Consider the following 21,538-nt stretch of genomic DNA (forward strand, 5'->3'; position numbering starts at 1 on the left):
GAAAAGAAAGCGTGACTGTTAGTAAGGGATTGTTCTCCATATCTCTCAGGCACAAGATGAATAGCCTCTGAGTTCCCCAGATATTTTGACATCCACTGAATTTATTGTTCTGCAAATACCTTGAATTTTTTCACATTCAGAGACCTGTTTACAGCACAGAAATGGATCACACAGTTTTTTTTTTTCCTTTAGTTTGTATTGTCCTTATTCATCACTTACTTTTGTCAGGACTTTGATGTTTGACTTTGGTTTTGTGCACAGGATTGACTAAGCTTAAGCCAAGGATACCCAGATATGCCAAAGGACAAAATGACTATTACTCAATTTGTCGTATCTGCCATTATTAAACAGTAATCACTGTAAGGGAGGGAAACAGAAATGCTTTGAATAGCCCTGTCCTATCACTGTTTACCTTGATGGAAATGGAAGTCTGCTTTACCAAGGTACACTGTTTATTTCCCAACCTGATTACAAAGGAGAAGCCATCCACTGGGATATCAGTCATTGTAGCTATCAGCAAATGCTGATAAATTAAAGGTGATCTTTGAATATTTTGTAGTATTTTGGTGTGTTAGTTAGTGAAACATTTTCTCTTTACTGTCTATAAAGGAGCTGGCCATAAATGTTACTGAATCATATTTATGTTCTCTAAGCAAGGTGTTCAAAAGTAATTTTAGCAAATGTTATGAAATAAATTAAAAAGGATAGGTTTTGTGTGGTGTTTGTTTTAAAATAATTAAATCTGGGTAGAGCTTCTGTGCTCAAATGTCACGAGTTGAGGTCTAAAGTAAACATGGGCATTGAGTTAAAGCTACTGTTCAGGTTTGCAGTTTCAGCTTGCTTTTCAGAAGTAATAGTCTTGCTGCTTTAGGTGGCACATGATTAACTGAACCTCTCTGGGGCATTACAACACCATGAGACAAGATCTAATCACACCAATTTTCTTAAATCTTGCAAGTGCTTCTTGTTTAATATTTTATAAGCATTTGGTTACTCTTCATATTATTTATTATGCATCCTTAGCCAAAGTATAACTTACCTGACTGAGCAATTAAATACAAAATTTAATGGTTTTCATTTCAGGTCAGGATAGCTGAGGAGAAAGTGCAGTGCAGGAGACAGCATGTTTTTTAAGTGAGAGTGTATGTTCTGGTATCCAGTTTCCAATAATGGGGACTTTATCAACTTTCTGCAATTGGCACATCGCAGGCTCTGGTTAGTGACAGGACAGGGATTGCCTGATCACGGCCGACACACTCCACTGAGAGAATATAATTGTTGGTGCTGTGTGAACACTGTGGGGAGATTAGATCTGTTTAGAATTCTGGAATCCAGAGAGCTGGGTGTTGTAACTGGAAAGCCTTGAAACCTCAGGCTGAGGTTTGGCTGACATGGTTGGCATATCTGGCTTGAAACTGCAAGAAGAGAGAGTCTGAAATGCATGGCTGAGGTACTTGGAAGCAAAGTGAAATCCTGTTTATCAAATTGTTTTTACATATTTCTCTATCATGTTAAGTTTTGCCTTCAAAGACATATGGTCTGTTCATATTAAGCAAGAGTAGAATTTGCCTTTCTTATATACAGTGTGAAGTCTTAGTGTGTGTGAGCACAGTTTATATCTGTGGATGAAATGGAAACGGGCAGAATAGCTTAGAAAAGTACTATCAGCTGAGAAAGTGTTAGAGAAGCAGCAGCAAAAGAAAGTACAGCACTCCAATTTCCAATGTGATTAGAGACAGATTATTGGAAGAAAATCTGAAGAATGTGAGCAATACAAATAACTCAAGAAATCTGTGACTATTTTCTTTCCAAAATTCTTTAGGCATTGGCTCTTGTATTACTGGATGTTTTGGAAATGAGGTAAAATCTAGGACTATCTGTAGTGTGATCTAGGGACATTACGTGTGTGTTTTTTCCTCCCTGTTTGGTGATACTCATTTTCATGACAACAGTGGGCCCACCAGACATGTCCATCACACCAGATGTGACAAAGTAATCAGTTGGAGTTTGGAATTTGTGCCAACTGAATATTAGTTTGGTGTCTTTGTTGCCTTGTGATGCCTTGATGCTTGTATTTCCAGTCTCATTGTTTCATTTATTTGATTTGTGCACTGGCCTTTCAATCAGCTGTCTTAGATGGAAAAAGTTTGCTTACCTCACCAGATGTTTCCCTGCCATTTTAACTTTGCATTTCAAAAGAATAGAAATAAATTTTGGTTTATAATTATTTTAGTGCTTGAGTGCTTGTCAGCGATGAGGAAGCAGAGAATGAGACTTTAGCTTGGTGTAAAGCACCAGTGAAGTCCCAGTGCTTACAGGAACAAGAAAAACCTCAGATGACATCTAAATAGAAGACCTATAGGAAAACTGTGCTATGGAAGCTTAAGTGCTCTCAATTTTGGAAGAGAGAACACTAACCTTGTCAGATGAGGATGGAAATGAATCTTAGCTTTATTGAGGGATGCATATTGGTGATGGTGCCTTTGCTTTGAAAGATGAACCAAGGAAATGGAGTAGTGAAATTATTCTTTTGGAGATGCCGACACTGAAAGAGAGACAGAGAATTAAGGAAGATGGAGCTGTAGTTGCAGGAAGCCTTGTTTTAACATGTGCAAATTGAGTGTATTCTGGGAAGGAGTGAGGGGAACAAGATACGCAAGGTGGCAAATGAGTAGAGAGTCTGGAATGCACAAAGCTGTCAAGAAATGCCTGATAGAAGGGAACATTGTGTTGAGGAAAGGAAAAATGAGGAGAAATTAAGTTTGCATAAGGAGAATGTTGCATGTTAATTTTCGCCCGAAATTATTTTTATTTTCTATAAAGGGTGTTGGAAAGTCTGACATGGAACAAAAACATTGAAAGTTGTTTTAGGATCTCCATGTTTGTTTTGGCAGTGCTATTCAAGTTACCTTTGAGTTAAGGGAGTGTTTCTTTTACAGAGTTAAGACAAGGGCTTACTCAGTGTTGTATGTCAGGTGCAATCATTGCAATTGCACACATTGCGATCAGCATTGTTAATTCAAAGCTGCCACGCCGTGTGGGAAGGAGAACCTAATAGTTACATGGAAAAGGGCTGGGTCTGTTTTAAGCAAGGGAAAGCAGAGAGGAATCTGGTAACTGTGTGGATCAGTTGAATTTATAAGAATACTGAAAATGTTGCTAACTAAAAATGGCATAATGAGTCTTGACAGTTTATTAGCAGTCTTTGGATAAATATAGTTAATATTTGCTGAGACACAGTGCCCTGTTTATTGTGTGTAATCAATACCTTGTCCAAATTCAAAGTATGTATTGGCATGTTCATGCACACGTCTCTATATCAATTACTAAATGCAGAAATATTTTAATATGCTATAAGTGAATAACTTGTTGTCCTCTAATGTCTCCGGTATCTCCTCTGGAAATTAGGTATATATAACCAGATCTTATATATATGTGTACATATATATATATATATAAAAATATATGTATATATGTATAGTCAAACTCTGTGCCACATTTAGGCTTGTGGTTTTATTTAAAAAGATTTTTGAGAACTGATATCCAGAAGAAGTAGTATAAACAGATCAAGGCCTGTAGTTTTTAACACAGAGGTGGATTTGGAATAATATTTGTAGCTTATCTTTAGAATTGTGAAAATAAATATTATTGCACATGTATTTGAAATGTGAGCGTGAAATAAATATATATTCCATGGTGAACTCTTCTAATTTAAATCTACATGGATTTTCCAGTAGGAAACAATAGAGAATTTGTGACACACACTGGCACTGCCTTCTCAGTATTTATTGAGGTGGAGCAATGTACTCTTGGCTTTTGCCTGGTATTTGTCTGTGGTTGTTAGAGCTGTGTTTTAATGTTGGGAATTTCTTGTGGCCTGTGGTGTTTTGCAAACCTTTGTGAACAGAACATGATGATAATTGCCTGTGACTGCAGAAGCCTGAATCTGGTGAGGAGAGAAATCATCATTCCAATCGCAAACCCTAATTTACTCCCACTTAAGAATTGCCTTTGTCATCTTTTATAAAATGTCATGTAAGTGAAAAGCACTGTGTTGAACATTATGCAGAGTGCTGTTATACAGATATCAACTGGATCCACTGGTGGGATAGTGTCTTTTCCCCCTCACTGGAAAAAAAAGGGTAGTTTAAATATAGGTTTTTACTTTCCCTTAATAGCCAGTGGCACAAACTTTAATAACTTACAATGGCTTATAATAATGAACAATGAACCTTGAGAGCAGAGATTCTAAAATGTGTTTGTCCTGGGCTTGAAGTTTATCTTAACCTATCTGAAGGTTACTGCTAAGGATGTCCTTCTCTCTTATCTGCTCATTGTAGATAAAAGTTGTAATTTTATGAGGTGAAAGGCTAGTACTCATCTATGCAATCTTTTTCTGCCATTTAATAATCCATCTGTTAGAAAATTATTTTATAGGCATGTTAAAAATATGGGTTTCAAATTAAAAGAAGCTATGGTAACTTTGCTCATTATAAAACCTAAGCTGTTTCAAGAATAGTAATTTCTTGGTGTTTCACAGCTATTTTTCTGAACAATTAAAAAAAAAAACAAACATGAGTTGGTGCATTATCCTGAAAAAAGTCCAAAGGATATGATTATGGATGATTCTTGGTTATTTCTCTCTTTCAGGAGACAATATGCATTTGGGAAGTATTTTTGCCTTTCTTTTTCTGTGGAGAAAAATGATACATTCATGTGCGATACCAGAGACCAGAAACATTACTTTTTTTGGTAGGCAAAATTGCTGAAATAGCTTATGTGGTACACCTATAGAAGAAACAAAGAAGGTCTGCTCAGTATTAATCTTCAGCAGCTGAAAAATGAAAATGGATTTGTTTTGAGAACAGAGAGACCTTTTTCTCTTGAAGTTAGGATTCATCATCCCTTTGTTTGACTTTTCAGTTTAGCTTGTTTGTGCAAAGGCCAGTTGAAGTATCAAATGTCTTTGCAGATTGATAATAGAGGGAAGGTTGAAAGGAACACAGCTAATAAAACTTTAGTGGATATATTGAAGTTAAGGGTTTTAAAGGGGGCAGAGGAAGTTCTTTTCCCTCAAGTCTCTGTCTGGTTAATTTTTATCTTTGTGTGATGTGCCTGTCTTGGCTTGTCAGTAACTTGTCTTCTCTGCTCCAATCCAGTTTCATTTGTTGAGCTCCTTAATAGTATGTACCTCTTTCTTACTTATCCCTGCAAACTGAGAATATGAGCTGAATACCTTTAGCTTTCTTCTCCAAATAAATGGAAGAAATTACAAAGATTCTGTATTTAATTATTTTACTGTTAATGATATAATGTCTGAAAGCTCTAAAAATATCCCAGAAAAATACACCTGGAGAATCCCTCCTGAGTTAATTTAACATACTGGCCATTGCCAGTGGTGGGGAAATCTAGGTCTGGTATCGTTTCTGACTGCTGTTTATCTACTAAATATTACAGATTCCACATCTGTTACTTTTCCTGCTTCATCTTCTTTTCTACCTATTTCTGATGTAGAAGTACCCTGAAAAATAAATATTTCACCCTTACAATCTCAAGTGCAAGTTTCTTCTTTAAGTAGGAAATTAAGGAATTAATCTGACTTGTCTGATTTGATTAAGCAAGGCTTGAGCTATTATGTATAACCAAGTAGTAGTGACAGTTTAAATGGTTTCAATGTTCCTGGTCTAATGTTTTCAGAAGCAGGAAGAAATTTTCAGAAAGACTTGTTGAAATTGCATCTTAGTATCTGGAAGTCTGGCATATCTGGTGTATTTAGAGACCTTTTCAAGGTTTTTTTCTTTGTAGCTCTCTAGGTAGTCTAAGTGAAGGCAAAAATCACCAAAACCTGGTCCTGAGTATACACCCTAGACGTGACATGTACAAGAATGTCAGTTAATATCCTTTGAAAGATTTGCTTAGTGCTTTTTGTTTGTTTGGGGTTTTTGGGGTGCTTTTGGCTTTGTATTTGGTTTTTGTCTTTTGCTTTTCCTTTTTTGCTCTATAAAATTAAATTTTAGAGTGAAAAGCTGTGGGTACCATTGTGTGTCTATGGAGATTTATTCTGGTTTTTTTTAAAAGGTGTATCAGTTTATGAAGACAGAAGCAAACCTTTAAGCTCTTTCTTCTTCAGGGTCTCATTTTCAATGTATCATGCTCTTGAGAACCACCTGACTCTTTTGCATTTTCATCCACAAATACGAATTTGGGAGGCTTTGCTGTCACTTTACCAACCATGAGGAATTAATATCTTTCAGTTGTAGTAGGAATAAAAAATAAAGGAGTTGAGTCAGTTATTAGGCATGGCTTAGGGCTTGGGGTTGTTCTTCTATTCTAACTCTCTGTGGAAATTGTGTTGCTTACACTAAAGTAAAGGTGCAGCCTGTCAAACTGATTTGTTCAAAGCCACTGTGGAGCAATAAATTAATGGTTAACAAAGTTTAGCTTGCATTCCATTGCTTCACTGTGACAAAAGCCATTTTATACTTGATTTCTTTTCTGTAATGTGCTTCTGGAGAACTTGCTTGCGTTGCCTTTTCCATGCAATTGTTTTACCTGTAAATTAGGGCCCTGTGATTATCCGTGATAAATATATGGATTTGCTGGTTCTGTAGTTACTGCTGATAAACTGTCATCACTAAGAAGAAAGTAAGGACTGCCCTCTTAAACTTCTGATTCATTAAACCAAAACACAGAAAAAGCTTTGAGATGAAAAAAAAAAAAAAAAAAAAGAAGAAAGTATGAAAAAGCATACAAGACAATTTTGTATTTACTCTGAGTCAGCTCCATAGTCCAGGGCAGCATGATCATTTAGGCTTGGATTCTCACATGGAAATATGGGAATTAACACAATAGGTTTTGGGCTTTGGGTTATTAAAAAACTTGCTTATTCAGATGTCAGCATTTGGCAATGAAGTATCTGTGAGCTCACCCTACAACTGCAGAGAGCAGGGCAAGACTGCTGGAAACACATTGTGTTGTCCCTTGAATGTGTCTCTGCTTCTCTGTGGCTATGGATAGATAACATTTTTCATGGCTAAAAATGATTGCTGGAGAACAATCGTTTTATACAATTCATTTCATTTGAGCTGTAAGTTTTTATAGCTCAAAACTTTGTTGATGGATGGTATTATATTTTTACTAGGTTATTAGTGGAAGGGGATAGCAAACCATTCCAGGTGACTTATACCAATAGTTCTTCCATCATCCCCCAAATGATTCATAGGAATCCTCATAAAACAGGCAGGTGTTAGTTGGTAGCCAGCATTCTGGCAGAATACATGTAGTAAATAATAAAAATTGTAAGATGCATACATGAAAATTTTCAATTAACACTTTCCAAAGAGAAAAGGATTATATTCAATCCAACCCATAGGGAGTGTCTGGAAGATAGACAGTCAAAAGTGAATTTAAGCCCTTCTGTTTAATACAAGTGAAATAAAACTATTTTGTGGGACAGCAGTTTCAGAAAATCAGAATGGTCAAAGTGAAAGGCACCTCTGTGGGTTATAAGGTCCTGCTTAAAATTTTTCCACATGATAGGAAATTCCCAAAGGTCATTGAATGTTAAAAAGGACCGACCTCTTCTCTAAGTTTGAAGTGGCATTATGCCAGGCTTGTATTGCTGCATTTCCTGGTAGCTACCCCTGTTCCAAAGGACTGCTTCTGTGCTACTGGGAAGAGTTTCCTTAAGGTTTTAGTCTATTGCAAAAATTATAAAATCATAGAGTATTTCATATGTATTCTTAACTTGTCTCTTACTGTTACTTTCCCAATTTTAACCTTTAAATGTTATGATTTAAAGTGCCATCAATGTTTTGTTGCCCATGGTTAAGAGTCATATCTTTGTACATGGTGTTACTGTTATTTTAAAATCTCAATCATTTAAGCACTTTCACCCTTAAACAAATGTTTTGTTTTTTGATGATCGTGTGTTTACGGGCTATATAAGGATGTTTCTTCTTCAAGTTCTTCAATCAGTCAAGAGCAGGGTGGGATTTTACAAAACTGTAAGTATTCCCACATGATCATGATAAACTACTACTGTTCCAAAGCCAGAGTAGCTGTAACTCATCTGTGTGTAGTGCTTCAGCTAGACATTTTCTAGGCAGGAGTCTAGAAACATTTGGCATAAGCAACTTGAAAGAAGTAAGCAAAGATAAATTCAGAGATGTGAATTTTTTTCTTTCTGGTGTTCGTTACTAACACAGTGGTTTCCAGGGTCTAATTTTTAGCTTTTCCTGCCACTAGGCAATTGTCATACAGGTCCTTTTGAAGGCTTATTATGCTTCATATTAATTATCTGCTTTGCTAGAACTTGTATCTTGTTTGTGGAGGAAAAATATTGTTATTAACTCTCGTCCTGTTTGAATTGTTTGGCCCAACAAAACCTCACCTACAGTTCTTGCTTTCATGCAAAGAGATGATTTTACACTTGTGGTGTGGCTTTATGTTTTGTTTGGTTTGGTTTTTTTGTTTGTTTTGTTTGTTTGTTTGTTTTTTATTATTTTATTATTATTATTTTTTCCTCAGGAATTGAATAGGTAGCTAGGTCACCTACCACTAATAAATTGCCTAAAAGATCACCCTTTAGGACCCTTTGAAGGCATGTTTTTTGTGTGTGATTCTTCACCAGAGAGCACGAACTGAGATCAGTCTTGGAGTACAGATTTCCCAATGTCAAGTGAAGCTTAAATGTAACTTTAGGCATGAGAGAAGTTGTGAATGTAGGTATTCCAAGTAGGTGACTCTGAGATGGTCAAAGAATCTGGGATGACTAGCTCAAACAGATACCAGTGAGAAGATAGCCTTAACTACTTTGATTTCCAATGTCAGGAGGTGTGTAAATAGTAATTTACCTTCTTTCTTGAGGAAAAAAAGGGGTAATAGGGTGTTAGCCACCCTGGCAGACTTGAGATTCCAAAGTTTTCACCCAAGTGTTTGATTTGCTGTGCTGAAGTTCTCTTGGGTCGTGTCAGCTGCAAAGGCTGCCTTACAGCATTACTTGAGCATTCAAGTGGAATTAATTATGTTTTCATGATTTCTAAATTAGTTCAGCAAAATTGTCTGTAACTTTCACAGGGGAAATTCTTTATATTATGTCAACAAAATTTTTATATGTTAGAGAAAATTTCTTTAGCTGTCCCTTTCAGCTGGCTTCCATTAAGTGTTTCTTTTGTAACATGACATTGTTTTCATGTTTATATTAATTTTTAGTTTCCTGGTAATTAAAACCCTTGATTCAGTGTTTTAAAATGCCTTTAACACTGTGAAAGCATTGAATAGGGCTAGAAACTTGTCAGTGAATAGAATTTGTTACTGTTTTATATATAATTGGTCTTGCTCTGCATGATATTTCATCTGCGGAGAATTATTTTACTGCAAAACAAACTCTCTTCTACGTACCATTTAACCTTTATCAATTCTATTGCAAGTACTAGGTTTGAGTATATCTGGAATACCCTACTGTGCTGTTACAAAACTGAAAATTAATGAATGAAAGAGGTGTGTTTGAAGAAGGAAAAAAAACTTTTAAGTTTTCTTTTTCTATTCTTATGAAAGACTGAACTTTTTTATCTGGTGAGATTAATATAATGCATTTAGTGAAGTTAGTCGATATAACTTCACTGCTTCTTTTGGATTGAAGTTTGGGTTGTTTTTTTGTTTGTTTTTGTGGGGTTTTTGTAGTTTGCTTTTCAGTGTTTTTTGGGTGGTTTTTGTGTTGTACTGTGGTTTTACTGTGGTTTATGACAGACATGATAACTTTTGTCTTCATACAGCTCCTTAGCACACCTTTCCACCAAGCACTGGAATTCGTCCATGTACAAGTTTGATTTCAGATAACCCAGCTAGTAGAAGCCCTACTATACCTGAATAGAAATGCGTTGTACCTTGAGTGATTTCTGGAAATTACAGTATCTAAGTTTTTCCTTCTAAAAACTTTTTAATATTTTCATCTCCAGTTCTTCTTTGCCTCTCTCTAATTATATGTATTAGAGCCTAGCAGGAAAAAATTGTCAATGAAACACTACACTTCTGTTGTAACTAAACCTTTTACTGCTCACTGCTATCTAACTGAGGCATTGCTTTCTATATATGATGGTGTGCCCAGACTGCTGTGAAAACTGGGAGATTGTGCCTCTTTCACTACATGACTGGTCAGAAGTAATCAAGTGGAGAAAGGACAAGGAAGGTCTGAAGTCCTGAAAACACCATTCTTGGTGCTGGTGGTGCATTGCTTACAAGAAACCAGCTTTTACAAAATCTAAGAAGAATTGTATTCCTAAGCGTAGGCTTTGGGCTACAGAATTGTTTTCCCTCTTTCCTGGCTACATTTTGTGCTTAATTTACTAGGTATGCTTTGGGAGTGCTTATTTGGATCAGTGCCTCAAATGAGGTAATGATGATGATGATACCTAAACTTTTGGATCCTGACAAGAGTTAAAAATTCAGTGAGGCCAGTCCTTAAGAAGTACATTTCTTATATTCCTGCCAGTGCAGGCTTAGCCATTGTGATGATTACAGGATGCATTGTTAGGGCTGTAAAGCAATGTGGAGGTTTAAGTATTTCATAAGCATTGAACTTCAATAACTAAATGCCTGTAGGAGTCTCTGCTGTAATAATTACTACTTTTTCCATTGCATTGAAACACTGTTAAGTATTTAAATTGGTCAAAATGTTTATTTCTGGAATAAAATAAATAGCAATTGTCATCTTCTGGATTTAGAGCTGGGATATGAAAAGGTATGTGTTATTTTCCAATGCCTAAACCAAAAGAACTCATTTTTAAAATATTTTTTAAATTCTTTTTTATTTTATTTTGTTCTCATCATACACCTAATTTTCAGCTTGGAGCCATTTACAGGTTGACAAGTATATAGGTAAGAGTGATGTGATTGACAGAATCTAGTTAGATTTCCAAATGTCCCTCTGCACAAACTTACAGTGAAGCTAAGCTGCCATTCTATGAGATACTTCTTTAGATACAGAATTGTTTCATCATGTTCATATGGGACCAGAATGGGTGCTAAAATACAGTGCAAACACAGAAGTTTGTAGGTAAAAGCTACATCGGAATTGTAAGAACAGTATGTAATTATCAGGTCCTGTAGAAGGACTCACTAACAGTGAGTGACTGAGAAATAAAATGACAGTCACATTTTCGTGTTGATGGTGAGATATAAAAAAATGCATACTCCATAAAATCTAAATTTCGCACACAGAATTATGGACTCAGCTGAAGCTTGCCATTGCCACTCTGCAGCAAAACCGTGGGGTTCATAAAAACATCAGCATAGAGCCCTGTGATGGTCAAAAAAAGCAAATGAAGTGTTAAAATGGTTAAAGAAGTTCAGTATAAATTAGGTAATGGTATTAAGCTGATGAATAAATTATGACTCACCCATATTTTGATTACTGTGTGCCAGCTCTGCTCTCGTTATCTTCAAAGAATATAGTGCTGTTAGAGAGAGCTTTAGAGAGAAGGATGAACACAATCAAAGAAAAGGGAATGGCTTTTATATAAGATTGGCTGAACAATCTGGGACTTTTCAAATTTGAGACAAAATTACTTTTACATTTACATTTGGGATATATACTAGAGGTTTACAAAGTTGTGAATAATATAAAAGGCTGACTGGGATCAATTTGTCACTGATTTGGGTCATTAAAGGAAGTCTGGTATAAACCATACAAAGGGAAATGTCTCTTAAGGCTGTCAATAGTAAACCCATGGATTTTTCCAAATAACACTGTGTTCACTAAAAGCTTTCATGATTTTAGGGAGAAAATGGCCCAGTATATGGACAAGAAATACATTAGGAATGGCTAAATATGTAGGAGTGCATCCAGTTCAGGGAGTTCTGGCACTGGATCTTCATTTGTTTGTGAATGCAGATACTTCATAAACAAAGATATGCAATTTTATTTGGAGAAGTAAACAACTTTTTATTTGTGTATCATCTTGGAACTGTGTAGAAAATTCTGGGATCAAGTCTAATTCCCTTGAGTAGCATTTTAATTACCTGAAATATTCAGCATTTCCCATTCTCATTCGTTGTGTCTGTTCTGGTACAAAAGAGACAGGATTGGTGTCTCCATAACCCTGCTCTGTGCCAGCCCAGTTCAACCCCTGGAAACAGTTTCTCTCTTCTCTCCTTTAAAGAAAGTGTCCATCTCTCAGAGGTGTACTATATGGGCATGCAATTAAATTGTAATGATTGGAAGGGCATTTATGGTTGCACAGACAACTAATATGTTCTGGCTAGAGTGATAATCTGAATTATTTTTCAGCTAAAATGAAGGTGTTGAAGCCATTTTTCCTGGGACTGTAAACTGAACAGCAGTGCAGATGAAGTGCAGGATTCACTCCCAAGGACTTGTGTCTTATTAGGATAAGCCTTGTCTGGTGAAAGCAATGGCTCAACAGCCTGTTTTTTCTCAAGTAGTTTGTATATTTGAGGAAAAGAACCACCTCAGGTTCTTGTCTGACTTGTCAGCATTTTGAACTGCTGTTTTCACCTCTGTGTGCAATTCCCTTTTTCCATTTCCTATTTTAAATGTGAGCAGATGTTGTCAAATTAAAGCCTTATAATAATATTTTAAACTGAGATGCTTCTTTTTCTGTATTGTATCTATAATTATGAATGTTTCATGGGTGTATTTGTATCAATTATGGATACAAAAAGTGATTTTATATATATATTAATATATATATGTGAATGAAATCTCAGCTCTCTAATATCTGTCTTTTTAATCACTGTATTTTTCTTTTGCATACCTTGTAAACCTTGTCCCTTATAACGTTTCACAGACTTCTTGCCTTTCCATGTTTCTCCATGTTTTCTGTGTTTTTTGTTGTTATTTTTCTTCTTCTCATGCATCTCCATGTCTTTATCTTTCTATTTTCTGTGGATTTCTCCTTTTCTGATAACTTCCTACTCCTGCTGGGTGCAGATTACTAGAATTAATCTGGCAGAGGTAAAAAAAATCTGAAATAAATTAATTCCCAGCAGTATCCCAAGCAAACTAGCTTTTTCTCCTCTGACTCCCAGTTTAAGAAGGGATCAACACACAGGAGAAGACACACTTATATAGGCAGAGCTTTCCTGAGAATCGAAGTTATTTCCAAGTGAATTCATAATAACCCAGTTAAAGTGAGGTGCAAATTTAGTTCAGTTCTTAGTGCTGGTGCCCGAATTCCTTAACTAGACTTTGAGAAACAATGTGCTTTCAGAATTTGTGTATGTTATAGAACTGTATTGTGTTGTAAAGAGGCCAGTCTGTCAGAAGGACTTTAAAGATAATGTTTATTTTTTACTGAGTTTTCTTCCATACCATGCAACCAATCAAATAAAAAAGACAATAATCCAAATTATTAAAGAATTAAAGATATCTATATTGATGTTCACTACTGGGAACAAGTGCCAGCTCTCTGAAAATGCCTGAAGAGTGGTAGACATTGTCAAACAGTGCTCTGGTCAGAAATGTCAATAGACAAGGCACACTTTGAAAGTAAGACTCCCAGACATTGAATTAATTTCCATCACACTGTTGTTGGCCAAGGCAGGAGGAAGAGGCAGAGAATGAAGTGGATTTTGTAACTAAATTCCACGTGAGTGCAAAGAAAATTAGAAGGGGAAAAAAGGAAATTGGCTAGAAGTGCAGTTGTAGCAATAATGCCTGGAGAAACTGGAAGAAGGATCATGTCCAATGCTATCAAAATATACATTCCCCACAGGCATTCTCTTTCTGCAGTCAAAGCACAATTTCAGGAGCTCTCTGAACCACCACCAAGCAATTCTTCATTGTTACCTCCCCGTTTGGGGTGGGATAAGAAACTAGATGTGAAGACAGTCTCTTCCTTCATGTATAGGAATTTCCTCATTGCTTTGCGAGAAGGAAGAAGGAAGTTAATGACAACTGCATAAATCTCATACTACAGCTGTTCATTTTGTCGCCACTGGGGAGTGCCACACTGTTTCTGTGTTTTCCTGTGCAACTGTGCTGTAGAAGGTCACAGGAGACTATATTGTGACCTCCATGAAGAATACAAATTTTGTTAAAGTTGGTTGATCACTTGTGTGCTGTGATGCCTAACCTGTCTGAGGGTAATGGCATTTTTTCAGAATTGAATCGTGTCTGCACATTTAGCTGAGCTAAAGCAGTATGTAGTTAAACATGTTTTTTCTGGTGTGCTATGAACAGAAAATCCAAAGCGAGCCATGTATATGAATGGTATGGAACTGCACCACACTGAGTAATAAATTTTCCATTCAGTTGTCAAACCTTGTAGGAACTTCAACTAAATGAAAAAGGCAATGTGCCTTATATCTACACGCTTGCCACCGGGGGAATTCTGTAGAAATGAGTGTAGTAAACATTTTTTCTTTCATTTTGACAGGTAATATTTGAAGCTGAAGTCTCAGATGGAAGAAATGGCTACATTGCCATTGATGACATCCAGGTCCTGAGTTACCCTTGTGGTAAGTAATGATTAAGAGCTGCATTTTTCTCTGTCTTTTCAGGACATATTTGATATTGCTGTGGACTGCTCAGTTTTCATCACTTGATCACTGATATTCTTTGTTCTTTCAATAGTATTTTTGTTGCAGCTTCCAGGAAGAAATGTGATTGCAATAGTGATTTACCTGGGTGAAATCTTTTTCTGCCAGAAGTAAATTATACTGGGATAAAAAAATGGGCATTCTTCAGTGTGTCTTTTTAGTCATATGCAGTTGGTGTGCATAATCAAAATGGGTTTTAATGTTAATGTATATACTCACTGATTAAAGACAACTGAACTGGCAGATGCTTGTAGGAGGTTTATCAGATTTTTTACCCCTTTTCTTTTTTCTCTTTTTGTTTTTCTTTCTAAACAGATAAAATAGATTAAAAAAAACAAACAAGAAAAGAAAAAGGCTTCTAGCTATTGAACAACTGAGGGATTGCATTTAGTTTGTTATTTTGTGGACAGACTTCAGGCATTTTCCCTGCTAATCCTGGGGAATAATTGCACATATGCAAACACAAGTTGTGACAATGAAAATATCCTACTAATAAAAGATTGTGAGGAAGAAATTGTTGCTATGAATTTCTGGCACTTGTTATCAATTTTTTTTGCAATTTGTTTCTGTTTAACACTTCTCATCTTCCCCTAGACATGCCCTTTGTAGAATATGATTTCATTTTAATGTACATGGCTGATAATTTAATTGCTTTCTGAAATGACCAGGGCATAACAACATCATGCTCCAACTTTGCAAAATGATGCCAAATAATAAAGTTCCAGTGGCAACCTCACATCTTGTTTTCTTCTACCTCAAACCCTTTTAAACTAGCTCTCAGTAGCTACCAAGCTTAAAGGGTATTTGAGTGAGTTACCCTTTTAATATTTCAGTCAGCCCAGCTATCTGATGTCTGTACTCAGCAAAGCTCTGCTTGGATTCAGTGCCTGGCTTTCATATTTATTTTCTTCCTCTTCTTTGTGTTTTGTTTTGAAGTGCCAAAACAAAAGGCACTTGGGTACAGTCATCCTAGCACATTATCAGTATGTTATGGTATTCAGACAAGCTCTTTTTGTTACTGATGTTTAAACCCTGTTTGTTCCAATTTAATGTTTTTTCCTGTGCGTCATGTTTTTTTAGTAAGCACAAAGAAAGAACAGTTCAGCTACTCTTTTCCTTAGCTGTTCTTGAGAAAAGGGTGGGTGAGCTGTGTAATGTGCCCATTTCTCAAAACTTTCTGTTGGCTTTTGTAGGTCTAGTAAATCCTTCAGGTGGTTGTGCCGCTGAGACTTCCTACAGCCTTTCTCAGTGCGGGGAATAGATTTACCAGCTCCTGAAATACTGTATTCAGTGACACAAATGATTTTGTTTTCCAAAACAAGAGCTCCGAGTTGCATTGCAAATAACATGAACAGTATCTATTTGCTTGAGCAGTATGCTACAAATTGGGTTTTTCTCAGTATGATGGATTCCATACAGTCAAAAGTCTTTGGGATAATTATTGTCCATTGCTGCTGACATTTTGGCATCTAATCTCCTTCTTTTGGCTTCTGTTTTAAAAAGAATTTATAACACATGTATAACTTGAAGTTAGTAGAATCACCAGAGGAGAAGGGAAAGGAGTGAAAGCATTCCTTGAACACAGATGAGACAAATAATTTTCTCTCTTCTGTTTCTTTCTTAGCCAAAGATTGCTAAAACATAGAGGTTGAGGGATATAATAATGTTTCTGGTACCTTTATTTTTTTTGTAATGACTTTTATTTGTAATTTTTGTTTTTCCCCTCTACAGATAAATCTCCACATTTTTTGAGGCTGGGGGATGTAGAGGTCAATGCAGGGCAGAATGCTACATTTCAGTGCATTGCTACAGGGAGAGATGCAGTGAATAACAAGTTATGGCTCCAGGTAAGGCTAACTCATGCAAGTCTATTTGGCTAGAGGACAAGCTGCTTTCTTGGAGAATAAATGTTTAAAATTCAAAGCCTTTTATTCTTCTGCATGTAAAATATGTAGTTTAAATGGAATTTTATGTCTATTCAATGGAGAAACTTGTAATCAGTTTTGCGATGTTGTAAAGCTTGGATTAAAAATAAGAACTGGTGTGGATGCTGGGATAAGATTGGCCCTTAAAGGCATTGTGTGCCTTGTCCCATTGTAAGTCAACTCCTCTGTATCAAAATTTATTATTATTAAATGCAGATAATTGGCATTTGGGATCTAGTAATACACAGATGTAACACAGCTGTCATGAATTTTGAGGACTTTTAAATCACATAAATTACTTGTCCAAGCAGGTGGCTGGAGGGATGTGGCTGTACTTCTGTGTGCATATCAGTTTTACTCAGTAGCATATTAATTGGGAAAACCTGAAAGGACTGCTACATATCCTTTTTATCTGTCTCCACAATAGGAGGAACTTTAACGTTTACCCATGTGTAATTATGAATAGTATATATGTCAGAATTTAAGACTATAACCAGAACATAACCCTTCTTACTCTGAAGGAAAAAAAAAATAAATTAACACCACCATCCCTCCAAAATACCCAGTCTCCTCTGTATTATGGTGATGGGGTACTTACATTTAAGACCACTGGTTGAGTAAAACAATGGCAAAGTTTCCAGTTGCTCTTAAAAAAATTAAATTTTGCCACTCAAAAAGGATTAAACGAAACACTTTAGTGGTACATGTACAATTTATGTGCATTATTTAGTTTATATATAAACCTTAAGCACCAACATTCCTTTAGAATAGTTTCTAATTATGTCCTCTAAAACTTTGGTTTTTTATAATGTGTATTTCTGTTTATTTTCAGAACCAAAACCTATGTAATTTTTGGGAAATGTACTTTTAAATTATCTATAGTCAGTACTTTAAAATATGTATTTTTGGTTAAATGTATTTTGAAGTGAAGTATATAATCAGTTATTTCAGCCTGCTTTCTGTTTTAATAGTGGAGCTGAAAAACCTTGGCTAACTGTTGCATGTAGGCATGTGATAAGCTTGAAATTTTAGAGATTTTTTTTAAAATATGATTAAAAAATCAGATAGGTAAAATGTATTATTAGACAAACATGCTGCAACATCAAAAAGGAACACAAGCAGTAACTGCATTGCTTTTAGTGAGAAGGTATCACAGCAGTAGGAATGATTTGTATTCCAGGTCTTTAAGCAGTAATTTGTTTAAATTGAGTAAACATGTAATGCATTCATTCAGAAAAAGCAGCTTGATTTTAGAGACTTGCCAAACAGAGCACACAAAGCACAAAAAATGAAACTGGCCTGGGTTTTGCTATAGCCAAGGCAAGACAATAGCATGAAGAGTATTCCAGCAAACCTGTGAAGCGGCACTTTCAGTTGATTGTGGGTCAGAAAGACCCAGTAGAGACAGCCAGCTGGAAATCTTCCCTATCACTCACTCCTTGGAGTCGGATAACTCTGACAGATTATCCTTTCTAACTTTCACTCCCCGGAGAAGCCCAGCTAGCAGCCAGAGCAACTCAGAAAACATATGTTTTGTCCCTCCATATGCTTCATGGGTAGTTTATTTCTATGTGTGTGTGTATGTGGATCACAGATGTGATAATTTCTCACAGTGTGATAGGTGAAGTACTTCAGAGGTTATAACTCTGCTTGCCTGGGCTTGTAAAGTGCCCTGATACTCTTGAAGATACCTTGATACTTGAGCTTCTGTTTTCTTTTTTTTCTCCTGTAAACAATACTGAATTTTCACCAATTTAAGGGTGGCTTTTTTTTTCACTCATCATTCCACATCGCAATCCGATTTGCCCAATATGTGTGAATCAGTAACCACCCCTATATGGATAATTTTCCTTAGATTGCACTCTTGTTACTGTTGCTGTATACTGCTGTGTACTGCTGCTTGTATACTGTTGCATAGCTAATAGTGAATTTACTCCTTATCCTTAAAAACTGGAGTGGGCATGTATGGGACCCATGAAACACTGGAGTGTAACTTGGAAAAGGTTCGCTTTAACCTTTGACCAAACTCAAGATTCATAAAGCCTGAGTAGCCTGAAAGGAAGAACTGGCAGATCAAATCGAATGCCTAAGTAATTGTTTTTGAGAGCCTTGAGCTGAAACATTCCAGGAATGTATTTTTCTCATAACAAGAAAGACCATTATAAAAAAAAAAGACAAAGTGCAAAAATGAAAAATAAGTGGATGATGGTGGGGAAGGAGAGAGTTGCCAAGCACATAGTTTTAGAGAAAATAGCTTTTGGTTATGTCCTTATTGAAAGAGAAAAACTATTTCCTTGAGGAGAAAAAAAAAAAAAGGAAAAAAACAGCAAAGAATTTGCTATTAAAACACATTCTTTGATAAGGAAAAGTTCGAGAAGCAATCTGGGACATCAGGCTTTTTGGCATCTGAGGTGATCTAAGAATTCATTTGCTTTCATTTGCATTGAAGTAGTAAATATGTGCAGGCAGAGTTGCACAGAGTTGTCTTTTGTTGAAGACTCTACCCATGTTCCCTGGCTCTTGCGGTCTTCTGTTTTGAGAAGAATTGAAGTAAATTCAGCAACATGTGGAAAAAATAGCAGCCACCCTGTTCTGTGTTCAAAGTCCTACAGTCCCATGGCTGTGTCAGCCAGGCTTGGTCTGAGCTGCCACGGTCTCAGCTTCACCCACTTGATCCCTCTCTGCACTGATCTGGAGTTTTTGCAGCTCTCCAAAAAGTCTGTTCAGGAAAGTGATCTTACTGAAAGAGATTTTGACTCCAATTGGATTTTTGTTGTTGCGGAGGAGGGGGGCTGGGAAGGAATGTTTGTATTATTGTGGGTTTTTTGGTTTGGGTTTTGTTGATTTGTTTGTCTTTTTTCTGTTTTTGTGGTTTTGCTTTTGTTGTTTTTTTTTTTAAATTTGTTTGCTTGGTCTTCTGTTTTTTGGGGATTTTTTGATTCATGTCTAAATGACTCATATAAATAATGCCAGCAGGTGGAAAAAGATTGGGATGTCTGATTAGAAGCAGGGAAAAGGGAAAGATTGTAATCACATGATATAAAAGTGGGGATTATGGTAGTGTGTCTCCTTTTAGACCTATGTAAACTTCAATTTTGTTTAAATTATTGGGCCCTGTTCATATACTAGATGTTCTATCTGCAAGTACATTTCCATGCTTATGTATTTCACAATGTATATATAATTAAGTGCACATAGCTTTATGTGCCTAAAAATAAAAATGGACAAAAATAGGCACAGCATTTCAATACACTGTTTCTTGCATGTTTACTGCTGTAATGACAGTATTTTCATCAACACCATTTTCTATAAATGTATGTCTGTAAACATTTCAGACAAATGGGGATTAACACTGAATTGAACTTCTCCTGACTTTCATGGCTGCAGATTCTGCTCTTGTTTGTTTGTTTTTGAATTGCATCTGGTCTCTTGTCCCCATTGATATTCCTTTCCTGCCTCTGTATTTTGCAGCCTCAGTGGACCAGTGCTTGGGACAGTGAAAGCTCTGTCATTGAAAGATAAGCAGCAAAGATAACAAAAGATTCCAAAAGTTGAGGCTGCATTAATACAGAACAAATATTTGCACAGATAAAGAGATTTAACTGTTTGAACAAGATGATCTGAAACACACCTTGTGACAGTGTGAATAATAGGTGTGGGAGCAGGGCAGAAATGTGGCTCAGATTCTTTTGTTCTTCACCTTTTCAACCTGATCTGCTATCAAATCTTTTACAGTTACGGGCTGAAGGATTCTCTTTATGACCTGCAATTATTAGCAAATTCTGAAAAGCTTTCAAAGTCCTTAGCTTTTGTTTAAATGGTAAACAGCATTGATGTTGCTTCTAAAATACATTCAGTCATTCACAGTGTTTAGTATCTTTTTTACTTGTCATTCCCTTCAGAATGTAATGCTTGGGGGCTTATTTTCTCAGTATTTTCCAACTTGTCTTAAATTTTCCTGACTGTAATATGTCACACACCAACAGCTGTAGTTTGGTCTTGCTGCCCACACTGAAGCAGTTGGGTTGTGTGACAGGAGTCCCTAAACCCAAGGTGGTAACCTAGGTTTTGCACCTGTTACACTTTAGTATGCTCTGATTTATGAGCTTTAGGAATTAGAAGAATTTCTTGCTGAAAAATGCTTTCCTGTAGGAGGTGAACATAAGTGTATGTGTAGTCTTAAAGAAATTAATATAGTGTGCATAGATAGATATAATAATTAATTGGGTTTTGCCCACTTGCTGCTGATTTTCTTCCTTTCTAAAGCCTATGAATTCTCCTTCTTTGAAAAGACGTTTAAAGAAGAAGGAATTTTTCTTTTATTAACATTTGATGCACCTTGCCGCTTTGTGCACATTGTTTTGCTAAATCAGTGTAAGAGGAACCCCTGCTTTATTCTATTTATTTCCCTGTGAAATGTCATGCATTCCACTGGAATTGTGTCAGTAAATAAGCTTGCAAAGCAGTCACTTCTGCATGGTAAGGCTATGCTCAGAATGGATATGTGCTGTGTTTTGAATTTTTGAAAGACAGTGCACACAGGGCATTCTAAACATGAAAATACAAGAGTGGGATGAGGGCTCTGTTTGCTTATTTCATTTGATGGGTTCTGCTTGAAGAAAGTTTCATTTCTTTGCTAAGACAGTAGAGAAATGGAATTGATTGGGTAGATTAAATAACATTTGGGTACACGAAGACTCCAGAAAGCAGTGTGCATATTGTCCAGCATTTGTTTTGCCAATCTAATTGGGATATCAGAGCAATAGGGTTTGTTGCATAATCGGGCTGTGTTTAACGGCTTCCTGAGCTGGGAACAATTGTGGCTCCCAGAAGCCCAATACGATTTCCAGTGTCTTATCGATGTCCGGTTTAGCTGGACACTCGTACGGTGCGGCGCATAGAGCTCTTTGCTAGAACATCTGTTAAACCATATGTCTTGGCACCTGGCTCAGATGGCGATAACTGCTGCACTAATGAGTCCATCCATCATTGCTGAGCTTTGCATTAACATAGCATTGGATTAGGGAAAGCGGCTTGTTCTGGCTTTGCAG

The 21,538-nt window shown here is 36.3% G+C and overlaps 1 protein-coding gene across 2 annotated transcripts in view; it reads left to right on the top strand.

The window, feature by feature from the left end:
• PTPRK (protein tyrosine phosphatase receptor type K) overlaps positions 1–21,538 on the top strand; it is a 382,407-nt gene that overhangs the window by 159,157 nt on the left and 201,712 nt on the right. For both annotated transcript variants that reach the window (XM_088052431.1, XM_088052432.1), the window contains exons 4-5: positions 14,400–14,481; positions 16,294–16,409. In XM_088052431.1, coding sequence (XP_087908557.1) covers positions 14,400–14,481; positions 16,294–16,409 — 198 coding nt within the window. The remainder of the gene's footprint in view (positions 1–14,399; positions 14,482–16,293; positions 16,410–21,538) is intronic.

This window comes from Pseudopodoces humilis, chromosome 3, assembly GCF_049639895.1.
Source record: "Pseudopodoces humilis isolate 2021_Gansu_Grassland_sample_001 chromosome 3, ASM4963989v1, whole genome shotgun sequence".
In the NCBI taxonomy this organism is placed as follows: Eukaryota; Metazoa; Chordata; class Aves; order Passeriformes; family Paridae; genus Pseudopodoces; species Pseudopodoces humilis.